This window comes from Phyllostomus hastatus, unplaced genomic scaffold (assembly GCF_019186645.2).
Source record: "Phyllostomus hastatus isolate PE091 unplaced genomic scaffold, TTU_PhHast_1.1 phas_scaffold_78, whole genome shotgun sequence".
Taxonomy (NCBI): Eukaryota; Metazoa; Chordata; class Mammalia; order Chiroptera; family Phyllostomidae; genus Phyllostomus; species Phyllostomus hastatus.
In genome coordinates, this window is record NW_025334041.1 from 32,529,837 (window position 1) to 32,556,556 (window position 26,720).

The 26,720-nt window shown below is 38.8% G+C and overlaps 1 protein-coding gene and 1 non-coding gene across 3 annotated transcripts; both read right to left on the reverse strand.

Annotated features, from left to right (window-relative positions):
* Positions 1-382: 382 nt before the first annotated feature.
* On the reverse strand, positions 383-24,966 carry GTPBP10 (GTP binding protein 10). Of its 2 annotated transcripts, none has more exons than XM_045828340.1 (10): positions 24,881-24,966; positions 22,228-22,421; positions 16,266-16,357; positions 15,746-15,890; positions 13,533-13,606; positions 11,976-12,028; positions 8,909-9,016; positions 7,705-7,782; positions 5,077-5,200; positions 383-888 (listed from the first exon to the last, which is right to left on the reverse strand). In XM_045828340.1, the coding sequence occupies exons 1-10, from the start codon at positions 24,911-24,913 to the stop codon at positions 626-628; spliced, it is 1,164 nt and encodes a 387-aa protein (XP_045684296.1). In that variant the 5' UTR covers positions 24,914-24,966; the 3' UTR covers positions 383-625. The 2 variants fall into 2 exon arrangements, with proteins under 2 accessions (XP_045684296.1, XP_045684297.1); XM_045828341.1 differs by lacking the exon at positions 24,881-24,966 and adding an exon at positions 23,459-23,900.
* On the reverse strand, positions 16,541-16,684 carry LOC123812209. The gene has a single exon (XR_006784498.1). It is a non-coding gene; the product is annotated as a U4 spliceosomal RNA (small nuclear RNA).
* Positions 24,967-26,720: the final 1,754 nt, after the last annotated feature.

The following is a 26,720-nucleotide window of genomic DNA, read 5'->3' on the forward strand; positions in this document are numbered from 1 at the left end:
AGCATTTCCTCTTGCAGCGTGACTGGTCGTGACTCACACCAGTTCTATCCAGCGCGACCAGTCCTGAGCAAGCACTGAGTGCTGAAACATTTTTCTCATCAAAATGCGACGAATGCCAGGTTTGATGAATGGTGAAGCCGACGATTACCGAGGTATGACTGTTATTTCCTGGTTTCTGTTAACCATTATCAGTGATCTTTGTTATCACTAAACATATGTTCAAATTTAGAGTTTTTCAATTTTCTAAAAATGAGAACTATTATATAGACTAGTTGAACCAGGTACATAACAGACCCCAAAACAAACAAAACCTTAGGTGCTCATTCTCGTAACATTCTACAAATCGTTTTACATAAAAAAAAAAGACCTCACTAAAGACATCCTAAGTACAGGACTATCAGAGGATTTTATTATAGGTGGATTGGCCATAAAATTATAAACTGTCATTTTAGCTTTCAGTCACTTTTTTACTGTTGATATACTTAACTATGAAATTTAAAAAGATATGGTTTTCAAATGATGGTATATATATATGAGAAGGTTAGTAATAACTAACATTCTAAAATATACATGTCAGTGGAAAAGCTTTCAAATGAATGCAATTTCAGTATCATTTTGAATAGATTTAAATTATATCCATTTTAGAACTAGTAACAGTATTCTTTGATAGTGGCTCCCTATAAGATATTGTATTGGAAATCTGTAAATTAAGCAATTGTTTCCTACGATATGCATCATTTTCCTGGTCTGCATATTCATCCACAGATTTCCTTATGCAGTTCTTTAATTCGTCAATTCCTTCTCCAGTAACTGCAGAGATGGGGATGATATGTTGGAACTCCACCGTCCTCTCTGGAATCATGTGTTTTTCAAATAAATGCAGAAAGTCTGAAACAAAATCCACAAAACTAGGATGATTTTCATTGTCTTTGAAAGTAAGTTAAAACTGGACTTCCAGTTAAGATGGCAGAACAGGCATACATGGTTTGCCTCTTTGCACAACCACATCAAAATGACGACTAAAATATAGCATCACTCAGAACTGTCAGAAATCGAGTTGAATGGAAGTCTGGCAACTACAGAATTAAAGAAACCACATCCATCCAGACTGGCCACAGATGCAGAACAGGCTGATCTCTCATCCATGAGTAGTGGATAAAAATTTGGGAGGGATATCTCAGGAGCGAGGAATCCCAGTCCTACACCAGGTCCCTCGGCCCAGGGTTCCAGTGCTGGAAAGATAAGCCCCCACAACTTCTGGCTGCAAATACCAGTGGAGATTGAGTTGGTGGAAGAAGATCCTGGAGCCCTAAACAGTTCCCCTTAAAAGAACCCACACACACAGACTCACTTTCATAGACTCACTTACTCTGAGCTCCAGATCCAGGGTAGTAGCCTGAAAGGAACCAGTGGCATACAGGGAGGAACTGAAGTATCTGGCATCAAGGCAAGTAGAGGCTATTGTCCCTTTTCTAAACCTTCCCCCACAGAGCTGGCAAGCTGGTGCCATATCTGAGACTCCATCAAACTGGATAACACTGTTTGATGCCCCCTTTTAAATCCCCAGAGACTCTGCCCCACCCAACTTATGAGCACACCCAAGCTGCTTTTCCCTGTGAAGGACTGGTCCTGGCTCATGCTGCACAACTTCATAAAACCTCTCAAACAAGCAGCAGCTGGCCTTGGTGAGCCCCAGGCCTGGCACTAGCAGCAGCCAGCCTAGATTCACTGCTTAGCTTTACCTGGGAATCTCCAAGCCCAGCACATGTAGCAGCTATTTCAGATTGCTTTGTAGCTCAGGCAGGGTGGCCCTAGGGCAAAAGAGGTGGGGGCTGACCTTGGCCTGCACTACCCAGAGAAACCCCAGGGCCAGTGCACCCAGTGGACAGCTACAGACCACATTGGAGTACCACCAACCTGCCGCTGCACAGCTGAGCTGATCCTCAACAGAGGGCAGAGATTAGTGGTTAAGTGGTCACAGCCAATCCTTGCCACTGACTGGCCTCCCATTGATCTGCTGACAGCAACAAAGGTTCAAGAGGAAGGCGTACTCAGCCCACACAAAGGGTGTACCTTTATAGGGGAGGTTGTGCCACCGAACCCTAGAGGACACCTACAATCTTAGTCCACACTACCAAGACACAGAGTCAAAGCAGCTCTACCTAATACATAGAAACAGAGTAGCTGCCAGAACGAGGAAACAAAGAAAACATGGTTCAAGTGAAAAACAGATCAAAACTCCAGAAAAAGAGCTAAATGAAACAGAGATAAGCAATCTATCAGATGCAGAGTTCAAAACAATGGTTACAAGGATGCTCAAGGAACTTACTGAGGACCTCAGCAGCATAGAAGTGATCCAGTCAGAAACAAAAGATACATTAATTGCAATAAAAAGAACAATTTATAGGGAAACAACAGTAGAGTGGATGAAGCTGAGAACAAATCAATGATTTGGAACATAAGGAAGCAAAAAACAAGCAATCAGAACAAGAAGGAAAAGAATCTAAAAAATGAGGAAAGTATAAGCAGCCTCTGGGACAACTTCAAGAGGTCTAACAATTGCATCAGAAGGAGAAGAGAAAGAGCAAGAAATTGGGTATCTAGTTGAAAAAATAATGAAAGAAAACTTCTCTGATTTGGTGAAGGAAATAGACATGCAAGTCCCAAACAAGATGGATGCAGGGAAGCCCACTCTAAGACACATCATAATTAAAACGCCAAATGTTAAAGATAAAGAAGACTCTTAAAAGCAGCGAAGGAAAAGCAGTTAGTTACCTACACATGAGTTCCCATAAGACTGTCAATTGATTTCTTAAAAGAAACTCTACAGGCAAAAGGAACTGGCAAGAAATATTCAAAGTGATGAAAAGTGGAGACCTATAGTCTAGATTGCTCTACACAGAAAAGCTATCATTTAGAATCAAAGGGCAGATAAGGAACTTCCCAGACAAGAAAAAACTAAAGGAGTTCTAAACCATTATTATATGAAATGTTAAAGGGACTTATTTAGAAAAAGAAGATCAAAACTATGAACAGAAAAATGGCAATAAATATATAGGTATCAACAACTGAAGCTAAAAAACAAACTAAGCACACAAGAACAACAGAGACAGAATCATGGACACAGAGAGTGTTTTGATGGTTGCCAGATGGGAGGGACATGTGGGGGAATGGGTGAAAAGGTGAGGGGATTAAGGAGTATAAATTGGTAGACACAGAATAGCCATGGGGATGTAAAATACAGTATAGGAAATGGAGCAGCCTAAGAAGTAGCCAAAGAACTTACACACATGACCCATGCACATGAACAATGGTTGGGGGGATTGCCTGAGGGAGTGTGGTGTGCTGGTGGAGGGGGAAAGGGGGAGAAATCAGAACTGCAATAGCATCATCAATAAAATTTAATTTAAAAAAAGTAAGTCAAAACTATGTTAAAGGTTTGATTTGTGAACCAAGGAACTGAAAACTTAGCAGTTTTAATTTTTTCCATTTCTAATAAATTCTCAGAACCCTTGGTTTTTACTACTGACAATGGTCAACGTTCTTGGCACATGTTAGATACTTAGTAAATATTTGTTGAAGATATTTTAAACCAAATTAAGTATAAATTAGAGAATCACAGAAGATGATTTACCTACAGAAGCAAGTTGCTTTGGCAGGGTTAGGTTTGATAAAATGAGGCAACATAGATTGCACAAAAGAACCTTTCTACAAAAATAATATCATTTGTGATTTGGAATTCTCTAGCTTGCTGCAGTACACGGATGGTCCTTAATTGCCCTAAAGTATAGGCTTATCATCATTGGTACAAGGAGCCCTACTAAACTGAAAAAGGTGTGGGGTAGTTCAAGGGGAGATCATTTCAGACCAGTCCATTCTATTACTGACTGCACAGGGGCTGAGAGCTGCTATATTACATTTTCCTCCCCCCTGGCCCCAAGGCAATGGGATGAGGGATGGCCTACTGATGAGATGGGCTAACACTGATATGAACTGGAAAGGCAGGGCTGAAAGAGAATGGACAAGCTAACGTGGAGCTTGGTTTCTAAGATTCATATGCCCCAAGGAGTCCAGAGAGGTTAATTCAGGAATTCTCACTGATGGGACTGTATTTTGTTTTTTGACAGTCCAAAATAGCCACAAACTCTTGAGTTACTCTCCCTTCTGGTACCTCTTCTGAAATGCCCTTTCCTGTAAAACGAACCAGCAAATAGATCTAATGGGCTCATAAAGCAAATGACATTAAAAAATAAAGACTATTTACTAATTCCAGGGAGTATTCATATCCCAAAAGTAACTCAGTAACTCAAGGGCAGCTCCTATATGTAAATTATAATGGGAACATATTTTTGAGGGGAGAAAGAACTTTCCCTCATTTGTGTAGCAGCTCCTCCAGACTCAGAGAAACAGAAGCATCATCATCACTGAAGGACAGAGTTCCACGGAGCCCAATGTTCAAGACAGTGGAAAGTCCCTTTAAGTTCCTTTACACGAAGTGGTTCATTTAGGAACAAATTTCAAACAAATAAATCCTTTTGGAGTAACAGCATCATTTTTCTGTGTTATACATACACAGATACATGTACTCAAGGTTTTTTTAGAGGATTAGTGCTCTTCAAAGATCCAACGCAGCTGACATTACAAAGAGACACACCTCAACGGTTAGCTGTTTTTACATTTAAGGTGTACCAGGGGAACGAAGGTCTAGAACCTGTGAAATATGTTGAAATGAAAGACTTGACAGGTAGATGCTGACTTTTGCCTCTTCTGATCCAAATCCCATTAGCTTATTAGGGACTCCGTTTAAGTTTTACTTCTTCATGAAACCTGGCCTTTTCAGCTCAAATTATCTTTTTCTTTCTTGTCACCTCTCTATATTTACATCACACATTCTGAAACTTGGTAAGTACTACATTACAATGTTATTTAAATGCTTCATATGGTATGGATTCTTGAAACATATGTTTTTTAAGAGTAACAATGTTAGTTTTCTTTTCCACTGATTACACCAGTTAAAGCACTCTGCACTTACTAGGTATTCGTTAAACTGGCATTAAAGGAATGAACAGATTTTACCTTTAGGATTCTGGAGTTGGTCCATCAGCACATGGAATTTATTTTGGGCACCTGGTAAGTCCATTTTATTTACTGCCAGGAGTGCAGGTTTTCTCTGAAGTTCCTCTTTGTACAATTCTAGCTCCTTTAAATAAAAAAAAGAAAAACAAATAATTTCTTTATTTAAATCCTCACTGGAAGATATATCCCTTGATTCCAGAGAGAAGAAGAAAGAGAGGGAGACAGGGAGAGGGAGGGAGACAGACACACAGACAGGCACTGGTTCCCCCCTGCACGTGCCCCAACTGGGGGTCGAATCCATAACCTAGGTATGTGCCCTGACTGGGGATCAAATCTATGAGCTTTCGGTTTACAGGATGATGCTCCAACCAACTGAGCCACACTGGCCAGGCTGAAAAACCAAATAATTTTATTAAAATACCTGTATAGAGTATCTGTTTGGTAGTATCTTTCTTTACCGTGTTGGCCTGTATAATCTAGAGCTCAGTCATATCTCCGAAATGCAGTAAATCCCAACAACCACAAAGTTAATCAGCAAAGGAAACTCAGAAAATGTTGAATAGTTAGGTCACATGTTAATATATTTTAACTCATATGACATTCTCGAAACAACTGTGATTTGTACCTCGAATCAAATACAAACAACTGGACTTCTATTTTTTTTAAGGTTTTATTTATTTTCTTTAGAGAGAGGGGAATGGAGGGAGAAAGAATGGGAGAGAAACATTGATGTGCAAGAGAAACACTGATTGATCGCCTGTAACACACCCACAACAGGGGACCTGGTCTGCAACCCAGGCATGAGCCCTGACTGGGAATCAAACCCAAGACTTTTCAGTTCACAGCTGGTGCTCAACCCACTATGAGCTACACCAGCTAGGGTCAAATATCTGGACTTCTATTAAGCACACACATACAATTCAAAAGTGACTAGAAAAAAAATCTTCGTAACTGTGGATTAGTGTATGTGTGTATGTATGTATACATACACACACACATATTTACTTGTTTACTTATCTGATATCAAGAAGCATAAGCAATAGAAAAAATAGACAAATGGGAATTCATGAAAATGTAAAATTCTGTGTTGCAAAAGATATCATAAAGAAAGTGGAAAGACAACTGGCAGAACAGGAGAAAATATTTGCAAATCATGTATCTCATAAGGGATTTGTATCCAAAATATATCCAAAACATAACAAACTCTTACAGTTTGACAATAAAAAGAAAAATAACTCAATTAAAAAATAGGCAAAGAATCTAAACAGGCATTTCTCCAAAGACAACAAATGGCTAATAAGCACTTGGAAAGACAATCATCATCATCACTCACTAGAGAAAGGCAAATCAAAACAACAATGAAACACCACGTCATTCCCACGAGGGTGGCTAAAATAAGAAGATAGACAATAACCAGTGTTGACATTAATGTGGAAAAACTGGAACCCTCATATATTGCAAGTAGAACTGTAAAACAGTGCAACAGTGCACCCAGTCTGGAAAACAGTTTGGCAGTTCCTCAAAATGTTAAACACAGAGCTACCATAGTATCTAGCGATTGCACTCCTAGGTATATACTCAATAGAAATGAAAACCAGTCCATACAAAAACCTGTGCACAAATGCTCACAGCAGTATTATTCACAATAGGCAAAAAGTGGCAAAGAAAAGAGGATATACAAAGTCCTGGAGGTAGGAAACATTATCCCACTGTGTTAGAGGGAGATCACGGGGCCGGGCATGGAATGTGAGGGGGCAGGAGGAAAAAGAGATGGACTGCTAGGCAGGAGCCCAGCACTGCCAGACCTCATAAACCACGTTCAGGTTAGACTTCAACCAACAACAATGGGGCACCATTCAAGTGTTTTAAGCAGGGAACAAACATCAGCCTGGTTCTTTTACAAAGCTTACTGTGGCTGTCACAAAAAAAATGGACTGCACAGAAATGAAACTGGAAGCAAGAGACCACACAGGAGGGACTCACAACATTCTAATGAGAAGGGCTGATGATCATACAGTGGGAACGAAGAGAAGCAGATGGACTTCAATGAGACTCAGGATATGAACCTGACAGGGCTCGACACCAGTGGTGAGAAAGGGAGAACCAAGACCACCACCCAGGTTTCCAGCTTCCATACTCAATAAAGTTCTGGAGGAGGCTGGAGAGTTTGAAAAAAAAAGAGTTCAGTTTTACACATATTAAGTCTGAGAAGTTAATGGGATACCTAATCAAAGGTGTCTATGAGGCAACTGGTCTAACACTTAACCAAAAGATCTGGGTATCAGACACAGTCACTGGTGTATTTACTGTAACTGAAAGCTAATTAAGTAATAACAGGAAAGAATATAAATAATAGACTGAGAAATAGTCTAAGAAGTAGGAATAAAAGTCAAGCAAGATAAAGTCTAAGAAGTATGCAATAAGGAGGGTTTTATTGGTTGCAATAGTTTGAGGAGCAGGGTAATATTGAAAAACTGAAACAAGATTAGAAAATTCTTTAACATCAAAGGTTCAAAAAGTAGAGGTGGAATATATATTTATTTTACTTATCATCTACTATTTCATACAGTCTTATATGCCTATATTAGACCAAATGCAGCACATAGTAAAACTGAAACAGAAACCTACTTTTGTCAGCAGTATTATGGTTTCAAAAGCAGTTCTGTATTGAGTTTTGGAAGTAAGCTGAAATCCAAAAACATCAACCTAAAAAAAAAAAAAGAGGGAAAGAAACAGCCTTTAACACACGTTAGCTGTACATTTACTTTGAAATGTTTTATTGTCTCAAGCTAAAAATAATTTCTCAATCTATACTCTACTGGTGATTTAGTAATTCAAAATAAATAAGAGAAACTGAAGTGTCAAGATAACTATAATTACTCTGATAAAGTCACAACCATTAATAAAATGAAAAACGAGTATAGATAAGACAATTTATATGAATATGTACATCTCATAAACAGTTGACCCTTGAACAATGTGGGGGTTAGGGGCACCAACATCTGCCCTACTCAGCACAGTTGAAAATCCGTGTATAGTTTTTCCCTCCCCCAAAACTTAATTACAGCCCCTCAGTATTTGTGGGGGATTAGGATATTAGTTCTAGGACCCCTACAAGGATACCAAGATATGTGGATGGTAGTTCCTATATGTAAAATGGAATGTTGTCCACGCCAGTGTGGCTCAGTTGGTTGAGCGCTGGCCCATAAACTGAAAGGTTGCAGGTTCAATTCCCAGTCAGGACACGTGCCTAGGCTGAGCGTTTGATCCTGGTTGGAGCGGGTTCAGTCCTGCTTGGGGCACCTGCGAGGGACAACTGATTGACCTTTCTCTCTCATATTGATGTTACTCTCCCTCTCTCTAAAATCAATAAATACATTAAAAACACTTAAATGGTGTAGATGAATGCATACAGCAGGCCTCAACATCAGCAGACTCCCAACACTGGATCAAAAACAGTACAGGTATTTATCTTAAAAAATCCTCATGTAAGTGGACCTGCACAGTTTGAACCCATGTTGTTTGAGGGTCAGCTGTATAACTCTAGCACCACCAATAAAGCAGGAAAAAGACGCCATATAACATGGACTATGTTGAAAATCTTAAGGAATTAAACCTTGACAAGTACAGCCAAAATTACATCTGATATAGTAAGTAATGCCATTTCTACTCCCTGTTACGTAGATCATTTACTGTATTTGACTCCCATTTACACAGACTCAATGGAGTCACATATGTTACCACTTTAAACATATAGACAGTTTCTAGGAAAACTAAATTCATTGATTTTTCACATTCAGTTGAACGGTGCATTGATATACATATGACTTACAACAAAAAGCAGCTGTTTAGTTCTTTCTATATGCTTGAGGAATTTGTGGCCCATTCCTTTGTTCATATGTGCTCCTTCTATTAAACCAGGAAGATCAGCTACTGATATCTAATACAAAGTTAAATGTTTGATAAGAAAAGAAAAATACATAAAAACTCTAAGTACAATTACATCCAAAAATATTCATGGTATTTCAAATATAAACAGTTCCTGATCTGTGATTACCATTGCATCCTTATAAAGCCAAGATACCTTTACAACAGATCAAAATCCTTTGTTATCAGAAATTAGTCCCATTTTTAATTATTAATCTAACAATCTAGAACTTTAGGGATTAGTTATTAATCACAAAATTCTATTAAGAATTCTATAAATTATATTATTTAATATGAACTTTTCAGAGTATTTCAACTTTCTGAATTTTTAAGTTTAAGGATATTAAGTCAACTGCTATTTACTTAGTAAATTCTATAGTTTTAAGTTTTCAATTCTATATGTAGTTAATGTTCCTTTTCTGTTCATATTCCACCAGGAGGACTACCGACCTCCTGGTGGAATATGAACAGGATAAGTTAGTGTTCCTATGCTCCTTTGGAGATGATAAGCATTATTAACCATTATTCTGCACTCGTAGTTTTCAAACCTCGCTGTGCACGATAATCAGTTGTGTAAACTACAGTTACTCAGGCCCTACCCTTAAGGGATTTGGTTTCAAATCTCTGGGGCACGGGCTTCATTTATCATTGCTATTCTTAAGCCACCAATATAATTCTGATGTATAGTAAGGGATGAGAAGCACTGTTCTATATGCACTGCTTGTGTGAATAAAGATTTCAGAGGTTTAAAGGAAGTATGGCTATGTGACAAAGGAGCGTACACTACAGAGGTCTCATGTCCTCAAATTTTGTTTGAAGGTTCTCTACTAATTTCCCTTAAAAATTATAAATAATGCCATTGCCAAGTAGCTTAGCTGGTTAGCGTGTTGTCCAGATACACTAAGGTTACGGGTTCAATCCCTGGTCAGGGCACATACAAGAAGCAACCAATGAATGCACGAATAAGTGGAAAAACAAATCAATGTCTGTCTGTCTCTCTTCCCCTGTTCTTCCTTGTCTCTCTAAAACTCAATTTTAAAATATTTTTAAATCATAATATTCTCTTTTTCACTAAATATTGTATACACAATTTTACTTATTAATATTCTATATAATTGTTGAAGTTTAATTAACTGTCACTGTTATGCCACTGATATAAATGAGTATAATTCCTGTATCTTATTTCTTTTGAATTATGTCAATAGATTATATGAAACCACACTGATACATCATCACCACTAGTCCATTAGGCTTCCCTCTTGGTACTGCACATTCTATGAGTTTGGACAAATGTATAACACCATATGCAGCATTACAGAATTGTGCGGAATAGTTTCACTGCCCTAAACATGTACTGTGCTCTATTATTCCCTTCCTTCCTCCCCATCCTCAGCAACCACTGATTTTTTTCCCTATCTCCACAGTTTTGCCTTTTTTCTAGAATCTCATATCGTTAGAATCATACAGCAAGCAACCATTTCAGATTGGCTTCTTCTACTTAGTAATATGCATTTAAGGTTCCTCTGTGTCTTCTCATAGCTTATGGCACATTTCCGTTTAGTGCTGAATAATATTCCATTTCCTGGATATACCACAGTTTATCCATTCACCTACTGCAGGACATCTAGGTTGATTCCAGATTTTGGCACATACTAACAAAGATGCTACAAATGTGTGAGTGCAGGCTTCGGTTTGCACATAAGTTTTCAACTCATTTGGGTAAATGCTAAGGAACATCATTGCTAATTGTACATTACATATTTTTGTTTTAGTTTAATTACTAAAAAGATCTACAGTTCTTCCTTATGAAGGAAAAACAAATTTTAATAGATAAAGCCAGAATCCCACTCAATTAAAAGTTTTAAAAAGAGAAAGTTGGAATAAAATCATTTACATGAACTTTAGAAAATAATTTTACTTAACAAAAATCAATAATCAAATTGGAAACAAATACAAACTTGCAACGAGAATGAACAGAGATTAAGGAAATAAAGAAGATATGTTCTAGCCCTGGCTGGCGTAGCTCAGTGGATTGAGCACGGGCTGGGAACCAAAGTGTCCCAGGTTCAATTCCCAGCCAGGGTACATTCCTGGGTTGCAGGCCATAACCCCCAGCAACCGCACATTGATGTTTCTCTCTATCTATGTCCCTCCCTTCCCTCTCTAAAAATAAATATAAATAAATAAAATCTTAAAAAAAAAAAAAAGAAGAAGATATGTTCTGCCCTGGCTGGTGTGGCTCAGTGGACTGAGTGCCAACCTGCAAACCAATGGGTCACAGGTTCGATTCCCAGTCAGGGCACATGACTGGGTTGTGGGCCAGGTCCCCCATTGGAGGCACCTGAGTGGCAACCACACACTGATGTTTCTCCTCCTCTCTTTCCCTCTGTCTAAAAATAAATAAATACATAAGATACGATGTTGTAAAGACAAAATGGACTTAAGGCTTTCTAAGAATAAGAAATTTCATTCTCACATGTGAGTAAAATCCCAGATGAGTGATGAGTGAAATCAAGCGTGGGCTATAAAACTGAAAGCAACAAATGAACAAGAACAATAAACAAAAACTCACAGACACACATGACAGTATGGTGGACAACAGAGGGAAAGGCGTAAGGTGCAGTAAAGGGTGAAAGGGGTCAAGTATATGGTGACAGAAGATCTGACTTTGGGTGATGGGCACACAATACAATATAAAGATCATGTATCATACAAATGTACACTTGGAAACTATACAATCTTATTAATCAATGATAGCCCAATACATTTTAAAAATATTAAAATAAATATTTTTAAAAGTTACATTCTCATGCAATATTCTATTAAGATAGTGTTCATTATTGATTTGATCACAGTTTTCACTTACTAAAAATAAAATCTTGAAACTGCCCCACCCCAACACCCCAGAAGCAGTCAAATATGAAGCCAGTACTTTTACTTCTAACCAAGGGTCTTATTCTAAAAACACCCACCTGTTTGAAATCTTTATACATAATCTTTCCAAGTTCAGGCTTTAATGTTGTAACTAAAAGAAAAAAGCCACAGTAAGTTGAGGCTAGAATAAAGACTGGTACTCTCAAAATTGTTTTAGCATTATGTATAAAATAAACATTTCCTTTGTGATGAATTCAGATTATGTTCACATTTGTTGAATGGAAGGTACAATTATCTTTGCTATTTACATTATCTTTGCTATTATACCTGGAAAAGGACCATGAAGATTTTTATAATAGTCATAGTCTAATCCAATTAATAGGCCTCAAAGTTCCTCTGTCACACCACGTGAAGAATCATGGGGAGCGGGAGGCAGAATTTAGGTTTCTGTCACCAGGTCTGATCTAGTCCCTTCTCATTCATTTTCCTCAGGCCTCATCAATCCTGCACTAGCCTCCTTCCTATGACTTTTTGCTTTTCTTCCTCTTTCCTTCTCAACAGTATCCTGTATTATAGCAACAAATACTGGCCTAATTTATAACAGTTAGTTAAAATAAACTCTGTAAGAGTGTAATTTTAGAATGGCTTAATTTTATTTTCTAGGTTAATGTCATTTTGTACCTTTTTCTTTAATGATGGCAGAGATCCTATCATATTCATTCACTGTTCTTAGTTTAAGCTTCCATTATATCTCATCTTGCTGCTACAACAGCCTACTAACTATTCTTCCCATATCCACTCATGTCCCACACTAATCCAGTTTCTGTATTATATGCAGAAATCTTTTTAAAGTAAATAATCATTTTATCCCTTGCTTAACAGGCTATCAACTGTTCTTAAGACATGAAGATCAAGTAGAACCTACGCGTCAGTAAGATGCAGTCTCTACCTACATCCCGGGCCTCATCTCGTCTCCTTCCTTCCCTGACCACGTTTTCTAGATACTCAAACCCACTGCCTGCCACCAGAAGGCCTTTGCGTACATGCTACTTCCTCTGACTGAAAGACCCTTCACCTGTACTATGTCACTGATTACCTCACATTTATTCTCTGAACCTCAGCCTGGCATCACACTTCCACAAAGAAGTCCAAAGCAGTCACCTATACTCTTTCATTGAACCGTATTATATTTCCTTGCATTCACTGGAGAGCTACGTGCCTTCCCGCTTTTTTGAGAATAGTTTGTATTCTCAGTAAAAGTCAGGATAGTATCTGTTTCTGCTTACCAGACTTTGTAACTCTAGAACCTACTACAGTTCCCAGAAAAATATACTTGCTATATTTTTGAGTGAAAGAACTCATCTCTACCTTCCTAGTATTTACCACTGTGCTTCACAAAGGACAGGTGCTCATAAAATTCTAACTAAACCAAATAAGTGATTATGTACCAGGAAAGTACACATAACAAAGTAAGTAGTAAGTACTAGAAACTCTGCTGAGGGGTAGAGAGGTTTCAGATTAATGGGAAATACATCTATTCTGCCAAGAGTTTTCAAACTAAGGCTACCCTCAGAGTTGTCATTTTATTCATACAAAAAGATTAGTCTTTAAAAATTCACCACCACACATTAAAATACAAAATAAATTATACCTACATGCATAATCTGCAACTGCAGGTTTTGCATGAGAAATCTGACTTAGCAAAGAGGATTTTCCAGCATTTGGGAATCTGAAATGAGAAAATTTATACATTACAGCAAATATCAGTACTATTAATACTTATTTATCTTTGAATTCTAAAAATTTTAAGAAGCAAACTTCTTGAGTATTTCTGGGATTAAAAATAGAGTATAAATTTAAAATAATTTTTGAAAAACTTGAGGAACAAAATATACTCATGAAATAGGTGAAGATAAATTCATACTGCCCTGACCAGTGTGGCACAGTTGGCTGGGCATTGTCCCACACAGTGAAAGGTCGCAGGTGTGATTCCTGGTCAGGGCACATTGCCTGGGTTACAGCTGGGGACACGGACAAAAAGCAACCAACCGATGTTTCTTTTAGACATCAACAGTACAAGTAGAACGCTATATACCTTTCTTCTCAGGTTCAGTTCTAAGATCAGCTTTGAGAACAGCAGTACCCGTGTTTTAGTTATGTATTTGTCTTTTAAGATTCAGTTCATTTCTGAAACCAGCTAAAAAAAATCTGCTTATGCTCATATTCACATGTAGTAACTTAAATAGCTGCCTCATTTAAAAGCACTAGAAACATGTTAAACATTATGCTTAAGAATCACGATGTGTTAATTACTGACTGTAATTTCAAGCCCATTTCTGAAAAGCTTAAGTGTTTCACTACAGTCGTGTCTAGTTAAGTTGGCAACATAAGGACCATGACAGACAGCAGCTACGGTTCATTCACTGAACGTTCACAAGTCCGAGGCATGTGTTGCGCTACAAATGCAGTATCTTACCAACAGTTTAAAATGCGGACTCTCCATTCACTATTAAAGATGAGTAAGTAAAAACTTAGAGAAACTGTACAACATATCCAAGACTAGCCAGCTGGCCTCCCGAGGATTTGAGATTCTAACCCAGATAGTCTCACCTGAGTTCCCGACCCCCACCCAACTTTTACTACTCAGCCTTTCGAGGGTCTTCTTGGTCTGTAAAGCTGTCTCCATGGAACTCGAAACTCATTTTTCTACCAAATGAGAAAGTCAATGGCTGGATTCTTAACTGTATCCATAAAACCCTATTAAACTGATAATGTTTGAAAAATATATGTTACAGAACCTATGACTCATAAATGTCATAACTATGTTTTACTGGGGAAAAAAAAAACATGCGAATGGCTAGTTTGAAAGTCAGGATCACATCTTCCCCTGTTACAACCTCAGCAGGAATGGGACCTCTGCAAACCCCAAATGCCTGCTGTAAGACTAGACAGGAGCAGCAAGGGTGATGGGCTGAGACTGAAGAGTCTGGTACAGAAGCAGTGAGGAAGATGAGAAGAGCCTAGAAAGCACCTATGGGAAGGCAAGGAATGGAATGGCAGTTTGGTGCTCAGTTTGACAGCAGTTTCCCCTACACCTTCCTTTGTCCTTCCGTCTGACAACTGTGTAACACTGTAGGGCCAGGGAGAGGAAGAGGGAGGGGAGGAGAAACGCAAAGTTGAAGTTTTCTCTCCCTAAATTTATCTACTCTCCATCACGCTATCTAGCTCTCTCCAATTGGCTGGGTACCAGCACTGCAAACCCAAAGCCACACAGCTTTGTTTCATGAAAAAGTGGAGGCTCATGGAACAGGACAACATTGTAAGGTTGTCTACTGTACTGAGAATGGACAGATCCTAAGCACAGCACAAATATCCAACTTGGTGCTCAACAGTGTGTAAGTCTGAGGAGCTGAGATTGTACTGGCCTTGAGCCATCTGATTAATGATACATCAATAGGTCTATTAATATTTGTAAGCATATCTTAACCATTTGTCCCTTCTTTTTATTTCCTTGAATACACTTTTAAAAATGTGGTTTGTTCAGATTTCTTATTTTATTCCTTAATATCTGGTAACATTCTTTTACCTTCTTGTATTACTGGATTTAATCTTTTTCTTTATTCATTTTCTAACATTTCACTGGCCTACTCAATTGCTATGACTGTTGGCAAATGCATATGAAGTAAATATGGAACTCTACGCTGACATCATGAAAATAACTACATTTTACAGCATCGTCTCTAAGTACACAAACCATGCACAAATTCCATAAACTAGAAATAATGCTGGCACCGAATTACCATTTATATTTATTTCCTATTTGTGAACTCTCTGGAAGTATAAAAATAAACATATGAATGATACTTACCCCACTAGACCTACATCAGCTATGAGTTTTAGGTCAAGGTGAATTATTCGTTTCTGGCCTTTCAATGGTAAGAAATTTGTAAGGAATTTACCACCAAGACCTCCTTCTGCTACCAAAATTCTATCTTTCTCTTTATCAAGTTCTCCTTAAAAAGAGAGATAAAGATACTTAGAGCCAAGATTAGTAAGTGGAGTTAATCACTAATGACATTTTTCTTTCAAAATAGATATCAGAAGTTTCTATTAAAAGCTTGTCCCTGGAAAAACCTTGTTAAGTGGTTGAGAGACTAGTTTATGTTTTAAAACCAAGTAAATATGCTAATATTTTAAAAATCTTAAATCTAGCAGTTAATACTGAACAACCTTTATAGATTTTTAAAAGTTCTTTTATAAATTAGCAGCTGAAATTGTTAACGTTTCTAAAAAATTCTGAAACTCAAGAGGTTCTATTCCCCATAGCTCCCAAACAGTTTAGAAAATATGCATACTTTTCACAACCTCAGGACCTACAGTACACTTACCTATAATTTTACCATTTTCATCAGTTACTGAAATACCCACAGGTACAGGAATTTCACAGTCTTTTCCTTTGGAGCCTTTCAGTGCACTAACCCTACCAAAAAAAAAGCTAAATTAAAATAAGGAAAACCCACAAAATTAAATGGCTTATGCTTCAAGCAAACATAATGGTCTATAAAGAGGACTATCAACCAATTATTCTAACAGAGATGTTACATGGCCAAATACTAGAGCAAAAATAAAATTATTTCTAATTATTCATTTGCACTTTAGACTCTCATATCCCAATAAAAATGATATTAAGTTATGATTTAAGTTATCAAGCTAACCACAAAAAGTCACTTTGTGGGAAGTTTTCAATTAGCAATAATTATGCCTCAGATAAACTTCATTGGCTACGATACAGCCACTGTGTGAATCTACCACCAAAAGACATTACAAATTATAATGAACTGATATAATGTACACCTGAAATGAAGAGATCATTGATAACTAGAAAAAATGAAAAATCAATGGAATAACAAAGCTTTTAAAAAACTGACCTCCAACGGGAGCACTTTAATTAGAGGGGGCTCATCTGGCTACTCTCAAATTACTCATGAGAGAATAAATTGGTACAAACTTCTAACTAGCAGATTCACTTCTGGGAATTTATCCTAAAACAAAATAACTGAACCACCATGTAAACTACTATACACACATGGGTGTGTGTTGCTTTGTTGAATGTAACAGTAAAAAACCAACTAATTACCTAAACAGATGAGTGACAACATAGAGTTATTTCCAATACTATGCAGACATTTTGAACAATCTTCTGGCACAGAAAAAAAGTTAAGTAAAAAGAGGAGCCTACAATATACTGTCCTCTCAGTTTTGTACCCTCAAACTATACAGACACAATTAAATTTGTGTAAACACACAGAAGAGTCTGAGAAAAGTCAAGAAAAGGTTAATAGTGGTTATCTGTGACTTTATAGATGGTTGACCTTTTATAAAACCTTTTTATTCCTGACCTCCATGATTCGGTCAGAATTCCCACACATGTGTAGGCTCTCATCATTTTCCATTTTTAACACATTCAATTAATGTCTACTCTCCCACTACACTACAGTAACTTCCTGAAGGGCAGGGAATATATTAGTTTAGATCATTATTATATCCTAGGCATGTAGTACAGTGGTTAGTACATAGTAGGTACTCAGTATTAGTTGAATGAATGACCTGGACTGACAGAAATGGATTAGAAATATACTCAAGAAAGATTTAAATAGAACATCTCTCTTACTGGGATGTGTGTCGCAATTTTTAGAATGTAGAGGCAAGATTTAATTTTCATTCTTATTTGTTACTAGTGGTGAACTTTCTATTAAAATATTTTATTAAAAACATTTCCACTTAAATTTCAAAAGAACTTTGGATAGTTCTTTTTAAAAAAATTAAAAAAAATTTTTTTTTATTGATTTATAGAGAAAGGGAAAGGAGAGAAAAACATCAACTTGTTGTTCCACTTACTTATGCACTCATTGGTTGATTCTTATACGTGCCCTGACAGGGAATGGAACCTCCAACCTTGGTGTATTGAGACAATGCTCTATCCAACTGAGCTACCTGGCCAGGGCCAGAACTTTGGGTAATTTTTTAAATAGCTAAAATAGTATTTGATAATTTTCATAGCTGAGCAAACATAAGCCCATTTTCTAGGAGATCATTTCATGAAGAAGAAAAGCAGTCTGATTTTTACTATACATTATTAGACATCTAAAATTAAAATCTTACACAGGTACCAATATTTTTAAAGTAGTGCTTAAACCAAGTCTTAAAAAGCCAATAGGGCCTTGCCAAATAATCAAGATGGGAAAAGACACATTGACAAACTGAATACACCTATGTATATCTAAATATGTGTGTGTATATGTGTGTATACAAACACACACACATATATGCACACACAAACACCCTAGATTAGAAGGGGAAAAGCTGTTTAAAGAGATAATAGTTATTTCTAGCCTAACACTGGCATAAGTGGGCTGGCATGTTGTAAAATAAAGACACTGTAGTCCAGATTGCGAAGGGCCTAACATGCTGTTAAGAGAGTTTGAAGATTATCTTAGAGTGATGGGAAACACTGAAGAATTTTAAATAGACAAGTGACATTAATACGTTGGTGTTTTAGAAAAACTACTCTAGGGACTTCCAGCAAGATGGAGGCATAGGTGGATGCACCATACCTCCACGCACAACCAAGATTAGAACAACAATTTAGAGGCAGAATAACACCCAGAACTGACAGAGAATTTATCTGAATGGAAGTCAGGCAGCCAAGAAGTTGAAGTAGACCCGTTCATCCAGACCGGTAGGAGGGGCGGAGAGGAGCAGCCGGTCGAGGGTTGCAGCACGGGTTGCAGCACGGGTCGCAGTGCAGAAAGCAGAGAGCAGTGGGCACATAAGGCAACAGGGAGCGCGTAAGGCATCCGGGGTGTGCAGGATCGCAGTGGGTGGACCCTGAGTATGCGAGCAGCAGCTGGCAGACCCAGTGAGGCACAAATGTGGACCAGGGCAGAGCGCGCAGCCCAGGATCCCAGGGAAGGGACTGAGGTCCCAGGAGAGTGGAGCTACCACCATTGTTCCCTCCGGCCCCCGCCCCCGCCCCCACATACAATGTCACAATGTAGCGACTGGGGTGCCCAGCCCTGGTGAACACCTAAGGCTCCGCCCCTCACAGTAACAGGAGCGACCAGACCAAGAGAGAGAGAGAGAGACATGTCTCAAACAGAAAAACAGATCAATGCCCCAGGGCTCATCCTTTTGAGCGACCAAGAGATAGCCAATCTATCAGATGCTCAGTTCAAAACACTGGTGATCTGGAAGCTCACAGAATTGGTTGATTTTGGGCGCAAATTACATGAAAAATGCAGGCTACCATAAAAGAGATGAAGGAAGATGCACGGAGAACCAATAGTGATGGGAAGGAAACTGGGACTCAAAACAATACAGTGGACCAGAAGGAAGAAAGAAACAACCAAACAGGAAAGAATGGAGAAATAAGAATTCAAAAAACGAGAAGCTTAGGAACCTCCAGGACATCTTTAAATGTTCCAACATCCGAATTATAGGGGTACCAGAAGAAGAAGAGGAAAAGCAACAGATTGAACATGTATTTGAACAAATAATAAAGGAGAACTTCCCCATTCTGGCAAAGGAAATAGGCTTCCAGGAAATCCAGGAAGCTCAGAGAACCCCAAAGAAGTTGGACCCAACAAGAAACACACCAAGGCACATCATAATTACATTAGCCAAGGTAAAAATGAAGGAGGGAATCCTAGAAGCAGCAAGAGATAAGGGGACAGTAACCTACAAAGGAGTTCCCATCAGACTGTCAGCTGATTTCTCAAAAGAGACCTTACAGGCAAGAAGGGGCTGGAAAGAAGTATTCCAAGTCATGAAAGGCAGGGACCTACATCCAAGATTGCTCTGTCCAACAAAGCTTTCATTTAGAATGGAAGGACAGATAAAGTGCTTCTCAGATAAGGTCAAGTTAAAGGAGTTCATCATCACCAAGCCCTTATTTTATGAAATGTTAAAGGGACTTATCTAAGAAAAGATGATAAAGAAAAAGCATGTATAGTAAAAGGACAGCAAACTCACAATTATTACCAACGACACCTAAAGCAAAACCAAAAGAAACTAAGCAAACAACTAGAACAGGAACAGAACCACAGAAATGGAGATCACATGGAGGGTTAGCAACAGGGGAGTGGGAGGAGGAGAGAGGGGGGAAGGTACAGGGAATAAGTAGCACAGATTGCAGGTTGAAAATAGATAGGGGGAGGGTAAGAATAGTACGGGAAATGTAGAAGCTAAAGAACTTATGACACATGGACATGACTAAAGGGGGGATATGGGTGGGGGAGGGTGTACAGGGTGGAAGGGAGTGAAGGGGGGAAAATGGGACAACTGTAATAGCATAATCAATAAAATATATTAAAAAACACTCTAGAAATAATGGAATAAAGAATGGACTGAGGGTGATGACTGAGACTGGGGTCAGCAGACCAAATTGGACAATACTGCAATATTTCAGAAATAATGATGGTCTGAATGAAAGTCTGGCCTGTACCTGTCTTTGTAGTCTCATCTTCCTCGCCATTCTGAGTCTTCTGCATTCCAGCTACACTGGCCTTCTTTCAGTGTCTAATAGGGTACTTGTCTTCTATCACTGGGCCCTTCTCCATGTTGCCTCTCCTGTAATGCTTTTACTCCCCTTCACCCAGCTGGCTCCTATTCATCCTTTAGATTTAAGCCTCTCTATTCTAAAAACTGCAACACACAATCACAGTAAGAAATATGTTCTATTTAAATATCTCAACATTTAAACATTGTATACCATCTTTAGTATACTACTGATCTGAACACAGAACAGGACTGGAACTATAGCAACTTTATTTTTCAAAAGAAATTATAAAATGGGAAGAAAATTTACTTTAGGATGTAAACTGCTGTTACTTCCCACCTGTAACCTCAAAATAATAAAGTAACATTTGATACTCAAAACTCTGATTACTGAATTCTAACAAATATAAGGCTCTCAAAATTTGTCTTATAAAACAGTTTTGCCCAGGTTGGTGTGATTCAGTTGGTTGGAGTATGGTTCAGTAAACTGAAAGGTCACAGGTTCAATTCCTAGTCAGGGCTCATGCCTAGGCTGGAGATTCAGTGCCTGGTTGGGGCGTGTATGAGAGGCATCTGATCCATGTTTCTCTCTCTCCCTCTGCTCCCGTCTTAAGAATCAATAAGCATGTCCTCAGGTGAGGATAAAAAGTTTCAGATTATTCATAAACAAAAATGCTCAGAAGAAATTTAAGGGGTTTCCCTAAGGATACGTTTACAAGCAGGTGATGCTGCTGCATATTTCAGGCAGCATAATTTGCTGTTGTTTTTGTTGTTTGGAATGTCTGTGTTATAGGCTGTTTAGTATGCCAGCCTCTACCTTTTGCATATATTCATCCAAGCAAGTGCCACATTCCATCATCTGGTATTGTGACAAATAAATGTATCAAAACACTTCCATGGGGGCCCTTGCCAGGTAGCGCAGTTGGTTAGAGCATCGTCCCCACACACCAAGGTTGTGATCCTGGTCGGGGCACACACAAGAACCAACCAATGAATGCATGAGTAAGTGGAAGAACAACTAGGTGTCCCTCTACCTCTCCCTTTCTCCCTAAATCAGGCTGATTCTTGTTTTTGTTTGTTTGTTTGTTGTTTTTAAACATTACCTTGGGAAGAAAAAAAAAGAGGGACATAATTTAGCCTTTATACCAATACCTCCTATGGAATAACAGAATCAGATAGGTCTGAGGAATCACAGCAGGTGTTTTGATGGAAGCTTTAAGAATTTTTTTCTTCATTTTCTTTGTAAGAAAAGAAAAAGTTCTTTTCATATTTTGAGGCCAACACAGTCTATTCCACAGAGAACAACAAATGTTAGTGAAAAATAAAGGCAAGGCTTTGCTGTCATAGAAAGAACAGAATAGAAGCAAAGGGAAAACACACAAAAGATGTATTAGTGAAACAAGTTCTAAATGTTCAGCACTGCCTATGAGATGCACACAGAACTACTGGTGGCAACGAGATGGAGTAGCTCATTTGAGATTTTGAGTCTTAAGGACTGTTACAGATAATTTAAGAAAACAGTGGGAATTCGGATCACTTTCTGTTTCTACAGAGGAAGTGCAAAAGAATCTAAACAGAAATTGGGAGAAAAGGATAAAAAGTTGGAAAGCTCCAAAATATTTCTTAGAACCTATCTTTTACCTTTACTAGACTTGAGACAAATGTAGATTTTTTCTCAGTTACAAATATAGGATACAATTTAAATCAAATTTCTAATTACACTTTTATCATTTAACTGTTTTTCTTCTGGGAGGGATTACTTTTATAAAATCAAGTCAATCAGTAAATACTCACCGACTGTTGGCTCCTTCTCCAGCCACAAACCGCTTCTGAGGATATTTGTCTTTAAGTTGTTTTAAAGTCATTTTCTTATGGGCTACAACCCAGACGTCACCACCTTTTCCACCTTCTCCACCTAAACGAGGATAGCCCATTCCTCCACTTCCTCCCCTGGTGAACAGTCTTAGGTTATCAACGAAGTTTCCATACTTAAAAAGAGAGGGAGAGAGAAAGAGAACATCTGTACACCAAGTGTGTTTACCGATTTAGAACTCCTTTCTAGCTCTTTGTTGCCACTAAAATGCCTCAAGTCGTCAGTAATGACTTCCTGTATGCCAAATTTAGTCTTTTCTCAGTTCATCTCCTGTCTTTTTTACATTAAACTCTTATCCCGCCCCCCTTCTTTCCCCAATTATCAATTGTGGTCCCACATATCCTCAAGATCTCTGACACTGGTCCACTTTTCAATCTAGACTGCCTCCCCTGGGTGACCTCAGCCTGTATCAGTAACTATCACCTAGGTGAGATATTTTCTAGGTCCAGTCTGTTGGACATCACCAGGATGTAAGGTTAACAGTCTAAACCAACTGAGAACAAGATTTGTACTTAACTTATATCTGAAATCCCTCAAATATGTAACTTGTTCATGAGTACTGATAAGTCATTTCAAATATGAGTTAATATGACAAAACCAAACTTTTCCTTAGGTAAAGTCTGTTCCACCAATGTCCTTTCAAATAAAGGAACCATAGTTTCCTATTCATTGAGTATGGGAATCTTTCACTAACCTGCTTCTCCCCTCAACGGCACCCCACCCCCTGAAGTCCTAGTTCTTTCCTTCTTGGTATAAACTGCCCTAGTATCTTAGCCAGTCTATATTCAAAGCCCTTGAGCTACCCTCAGTTCTGCTTCCATTTGTTCAGTCCCTCCTGCATCCTCTTCCTCTTTTGCTCTGTTCATGTTATACTTTCACATTTCCATGCCACTCTGCTCACACTTTTCCTCTACTTATGTCATTTGTTCTTTTTCCTTATTCTATTATCCCAATTTTTCACCCTTTGCCCTCCTCTGCCCAGTTTGCCCCCTTCATTTGTTCTCTTCTGTCATAAACCCACTTAAATGTCATATTTGCTGATGTCTCTATTTTTTCATTGATTTTTTCCATTACCATTTGTCCCCTTTATACACCCCACCCACCCACCAACCCTCCATGATGTCTTTCTTAATTCCTCTAATCAACACTTACCGTCAACTTTGCTGGGCTCTTAGCAATTTGATTATTATCTATTAATACACTTTTTAAAATCTCATATTTTTGTTACCCTCATTAAGTCAACACCTTCTTGCAGGTAAAGAATCTATGTATTAACTTCTCAGACCATGGAGATTCTTTGGAGTAATTTCTTAAATTCATAATTTTCACATCTTTAGTCATTTGAGATAGTTGTAAAACAAATACCTGGAAACACTATGCAAAATACATATGCTCCACTGACCATTCTGATATAATCTGGAGGGGTGGATGAGGATGGGGCAAGCCAGCACACTTAGCAAAAGCTCTAGGTCCAGTCTGTTGGACAAATCCAGGACATCACTGCACACTTAGCAAAAGCTCCCTCAGTGATTCTGATGCGGCCTAGATCTAATATTGCAGTGGATGGGTCCCAGCAAAGAATCTAAGTGTGGGATTCATTTAAGTATGTAAATGTAGTCATGAAGCCATGTTGTATGAGAACAGGATGGGAAGAATACATAAAAGATAAATGTGAGAGCCAACCAGAGTATTTTTCTCTGGGAGTGAAGAACTTCTTGGGTTATGCAAGGCTAGATCAGAAAAGCATCACATGCAAGTAAAGAGACAGATTCCACTTGCAAACGACATTGACTGGAAGTGACTTTCAATGACAGTAAGGCTACACAAGTAGTCTTTAATAACTTATCCACAAAAAAAATGCAGTTTATAAATCTTTACTGTCCTGGATTGATCAAATTCAAAGATTTAGAACCCAAACTTAAAAAAGTATCTCAAGCTCCTCATCGGTGACAGGGTAATGGCTAAACTGATGCCGGCTAGTTTCAAAAGATGTTACTAGTAAGGCTCTAAGAGAGGCCTTGAAATTTGAAGCAACTGTAAATTTTTTACAGAAACAATTCTAAAACTGACCTAAATTTCTCGCAAGAAGGCAAGCCTATTATTACGTATGTTCATCTATTGATGAAAATCGTTTTTAGAAAGCTCTTAAAAACAATGCACTCAAGGAAAAATATACGTAGATGTAAATGGACTACGGATACTATTACTGAAAAGGGAAATACACCGTTTGAGCCAAGAGAAAAAGCAAACCTATACTCCACGTACACCATATTGCACGTCTAAGAGCAGGCAAGTATCCCAGCTCTGCATCCCACGTGCACACAATTCCACAAGGAAACGTCACACTATGTACCCAAACAACCGTCCTAACCAGGCGGGATAGACCCCCTCCCCACCCCCCACCGGTCAACCCCGACTCCTGCAGGGGCGGAGATAAGATTGTGGTAGAAAAAAAGCAGGAAAGAGGCCCCCTAATAGAAAAAGTTGGGAGGCACAGAAGGAGCACCAGCGTCCCCAGGTGGGGCTAGAAGCACCTGGCCCTCGGGATTCGAGCGACGGGCACGATTCACGGACCTTTCTGAACAACGCGCAACTGCAGTGCACCATGACTGCTCTGGGCCCGGATTCACTCCCGCGGACCGCGTACACACAGAAACACCGCGCGGCCTTCTCACGTCACCGTGGGACGCAGGCGCTGTTTTCGCTGCGCGCTCCCGCGGGCAGAGCTGCCGGTGCCTTGCAGTGTACGCGCATGCGCTGTGTGATGAGCCCTACCAGGGTGAAAGGTATCTATTTGTTTACGCGAAAACAGCCTAAAACTAAGAAAATGTCGAGAGCACCGTGGCCAGGATCAGTGGGATGTAGAGTGTATACTCTACATTTAACATTTTGAGTGGAAACGTTTTGTGTTTAGCTGCCTCGGAGGAATTTTTTTGCTAATTTAGGAAACCATAAAGTACTTCAGTCTGAATGAAAAACAACAGAACTACGATAATAAAACCAAACTCGTGGAAGAAAGACAGAAATTCAGGGGCCTGAGAAAGCTGTTAGCTCACTGGCAAGTTGAGTGATCTCTAGCAAAAATTTCCAGGAGACAATTTAAAACTTGTGACACAAGTGTCAGGATCTGAGAATTGCGTTGTACGAACTGGGGAAGGAAACTTGGAATTGTTTTGCCACAAAGTAGCTTCTTGGAGTCGTGTAGCTGAGGGTCTTTATCGAATTGCCATCTGAAACGCGCCTTTGACAGAATTAGAGATTACCTTTCCCTAACCTGGCTTGGCAGATGGGTCTGCTCCCCTCACCTTTCCCCAGGTCCTCGTGCGGTGAAAAATGCTCACAGCCATAGTGGGCGAACCTGCACTGCACTGCCAGTCTTAAAATCTTCCTTAACCACCAAGACTGTTAATTTCTACAGGCCTTTTCACCTTTTTACCCGTTGTTTATTGCAGATTCTTTGGAAATACACAACGTGAAAACTGGCTTGAATCCTTTGCTGCTACTGAACCTCCCTCTTCCCCACCAGTTCATAAAGCTGTGATTGCCACTTAACCTGTAATGATTAATTAATCAGGACATTAGGTTGTTACTGTGTAAATGTTTAATCTTGAAAACATTTGCTGCCTTTTGGACACATGGCAAATGTCAAAACAGAATTGGGGCAATTACCTTTTGACCCTAAACATTGACCATCGTGATTAAGTTAAATGAGAAAACTAACAAATATAGATGCTTTCTACAATGTTTGGCGTTGAAACTAGGATGAGATGATTGAAATAACAATGTCTTCTTATTTCTAAGTATCAGTTTGATGACTATTATTACTCATAAGTGTCAAGCAAAAGCTTACTAACCTGCTGTTGTTTAGCTTTGCCTAATATTTTTTGGCGCTGGAAATGTTCAACTGTACTTCTGTTAAAGAATCAAGGCACGGGCCCTGACTGGCATAGCTCAGTGGATTGAGCGCGGGCTGCGAAACAAAGTATGGCAGGTCCGATTCCGAGTCAGGGCACATACCTGGGTTGCAAGCCACGGTCCCCAGCAACCGCACATTGATGTCTCTCTCTCTTTCTCCCTCCCTTCCCTCTCTAAAAATAGGTAAGTAAAATAATAATAAAAAAAGAAGGCACACAACAAATTTCGTGCATGAAATGAGACTTCCTTTCAGTGTATGAGTTTAAAGCAAGCCCAAATAATACATGACAAACTGTAGTTAATACTGATATTTGTGTTAATTTTGCAGTTGAGCTTGATAAGAGTGCACTGTGATGGAATTTCTTCTTTAACATTTTATAATCTTTTTCTTGTCTTTTTGTGGGTTCAAGAGCCTGTTGACTTGTGAAGAATTTGCTGCCTTCTTATGAGCTTGCTGACTTGTCTCTTATGAAATTTCTTGCACATCTGAATATTGTGG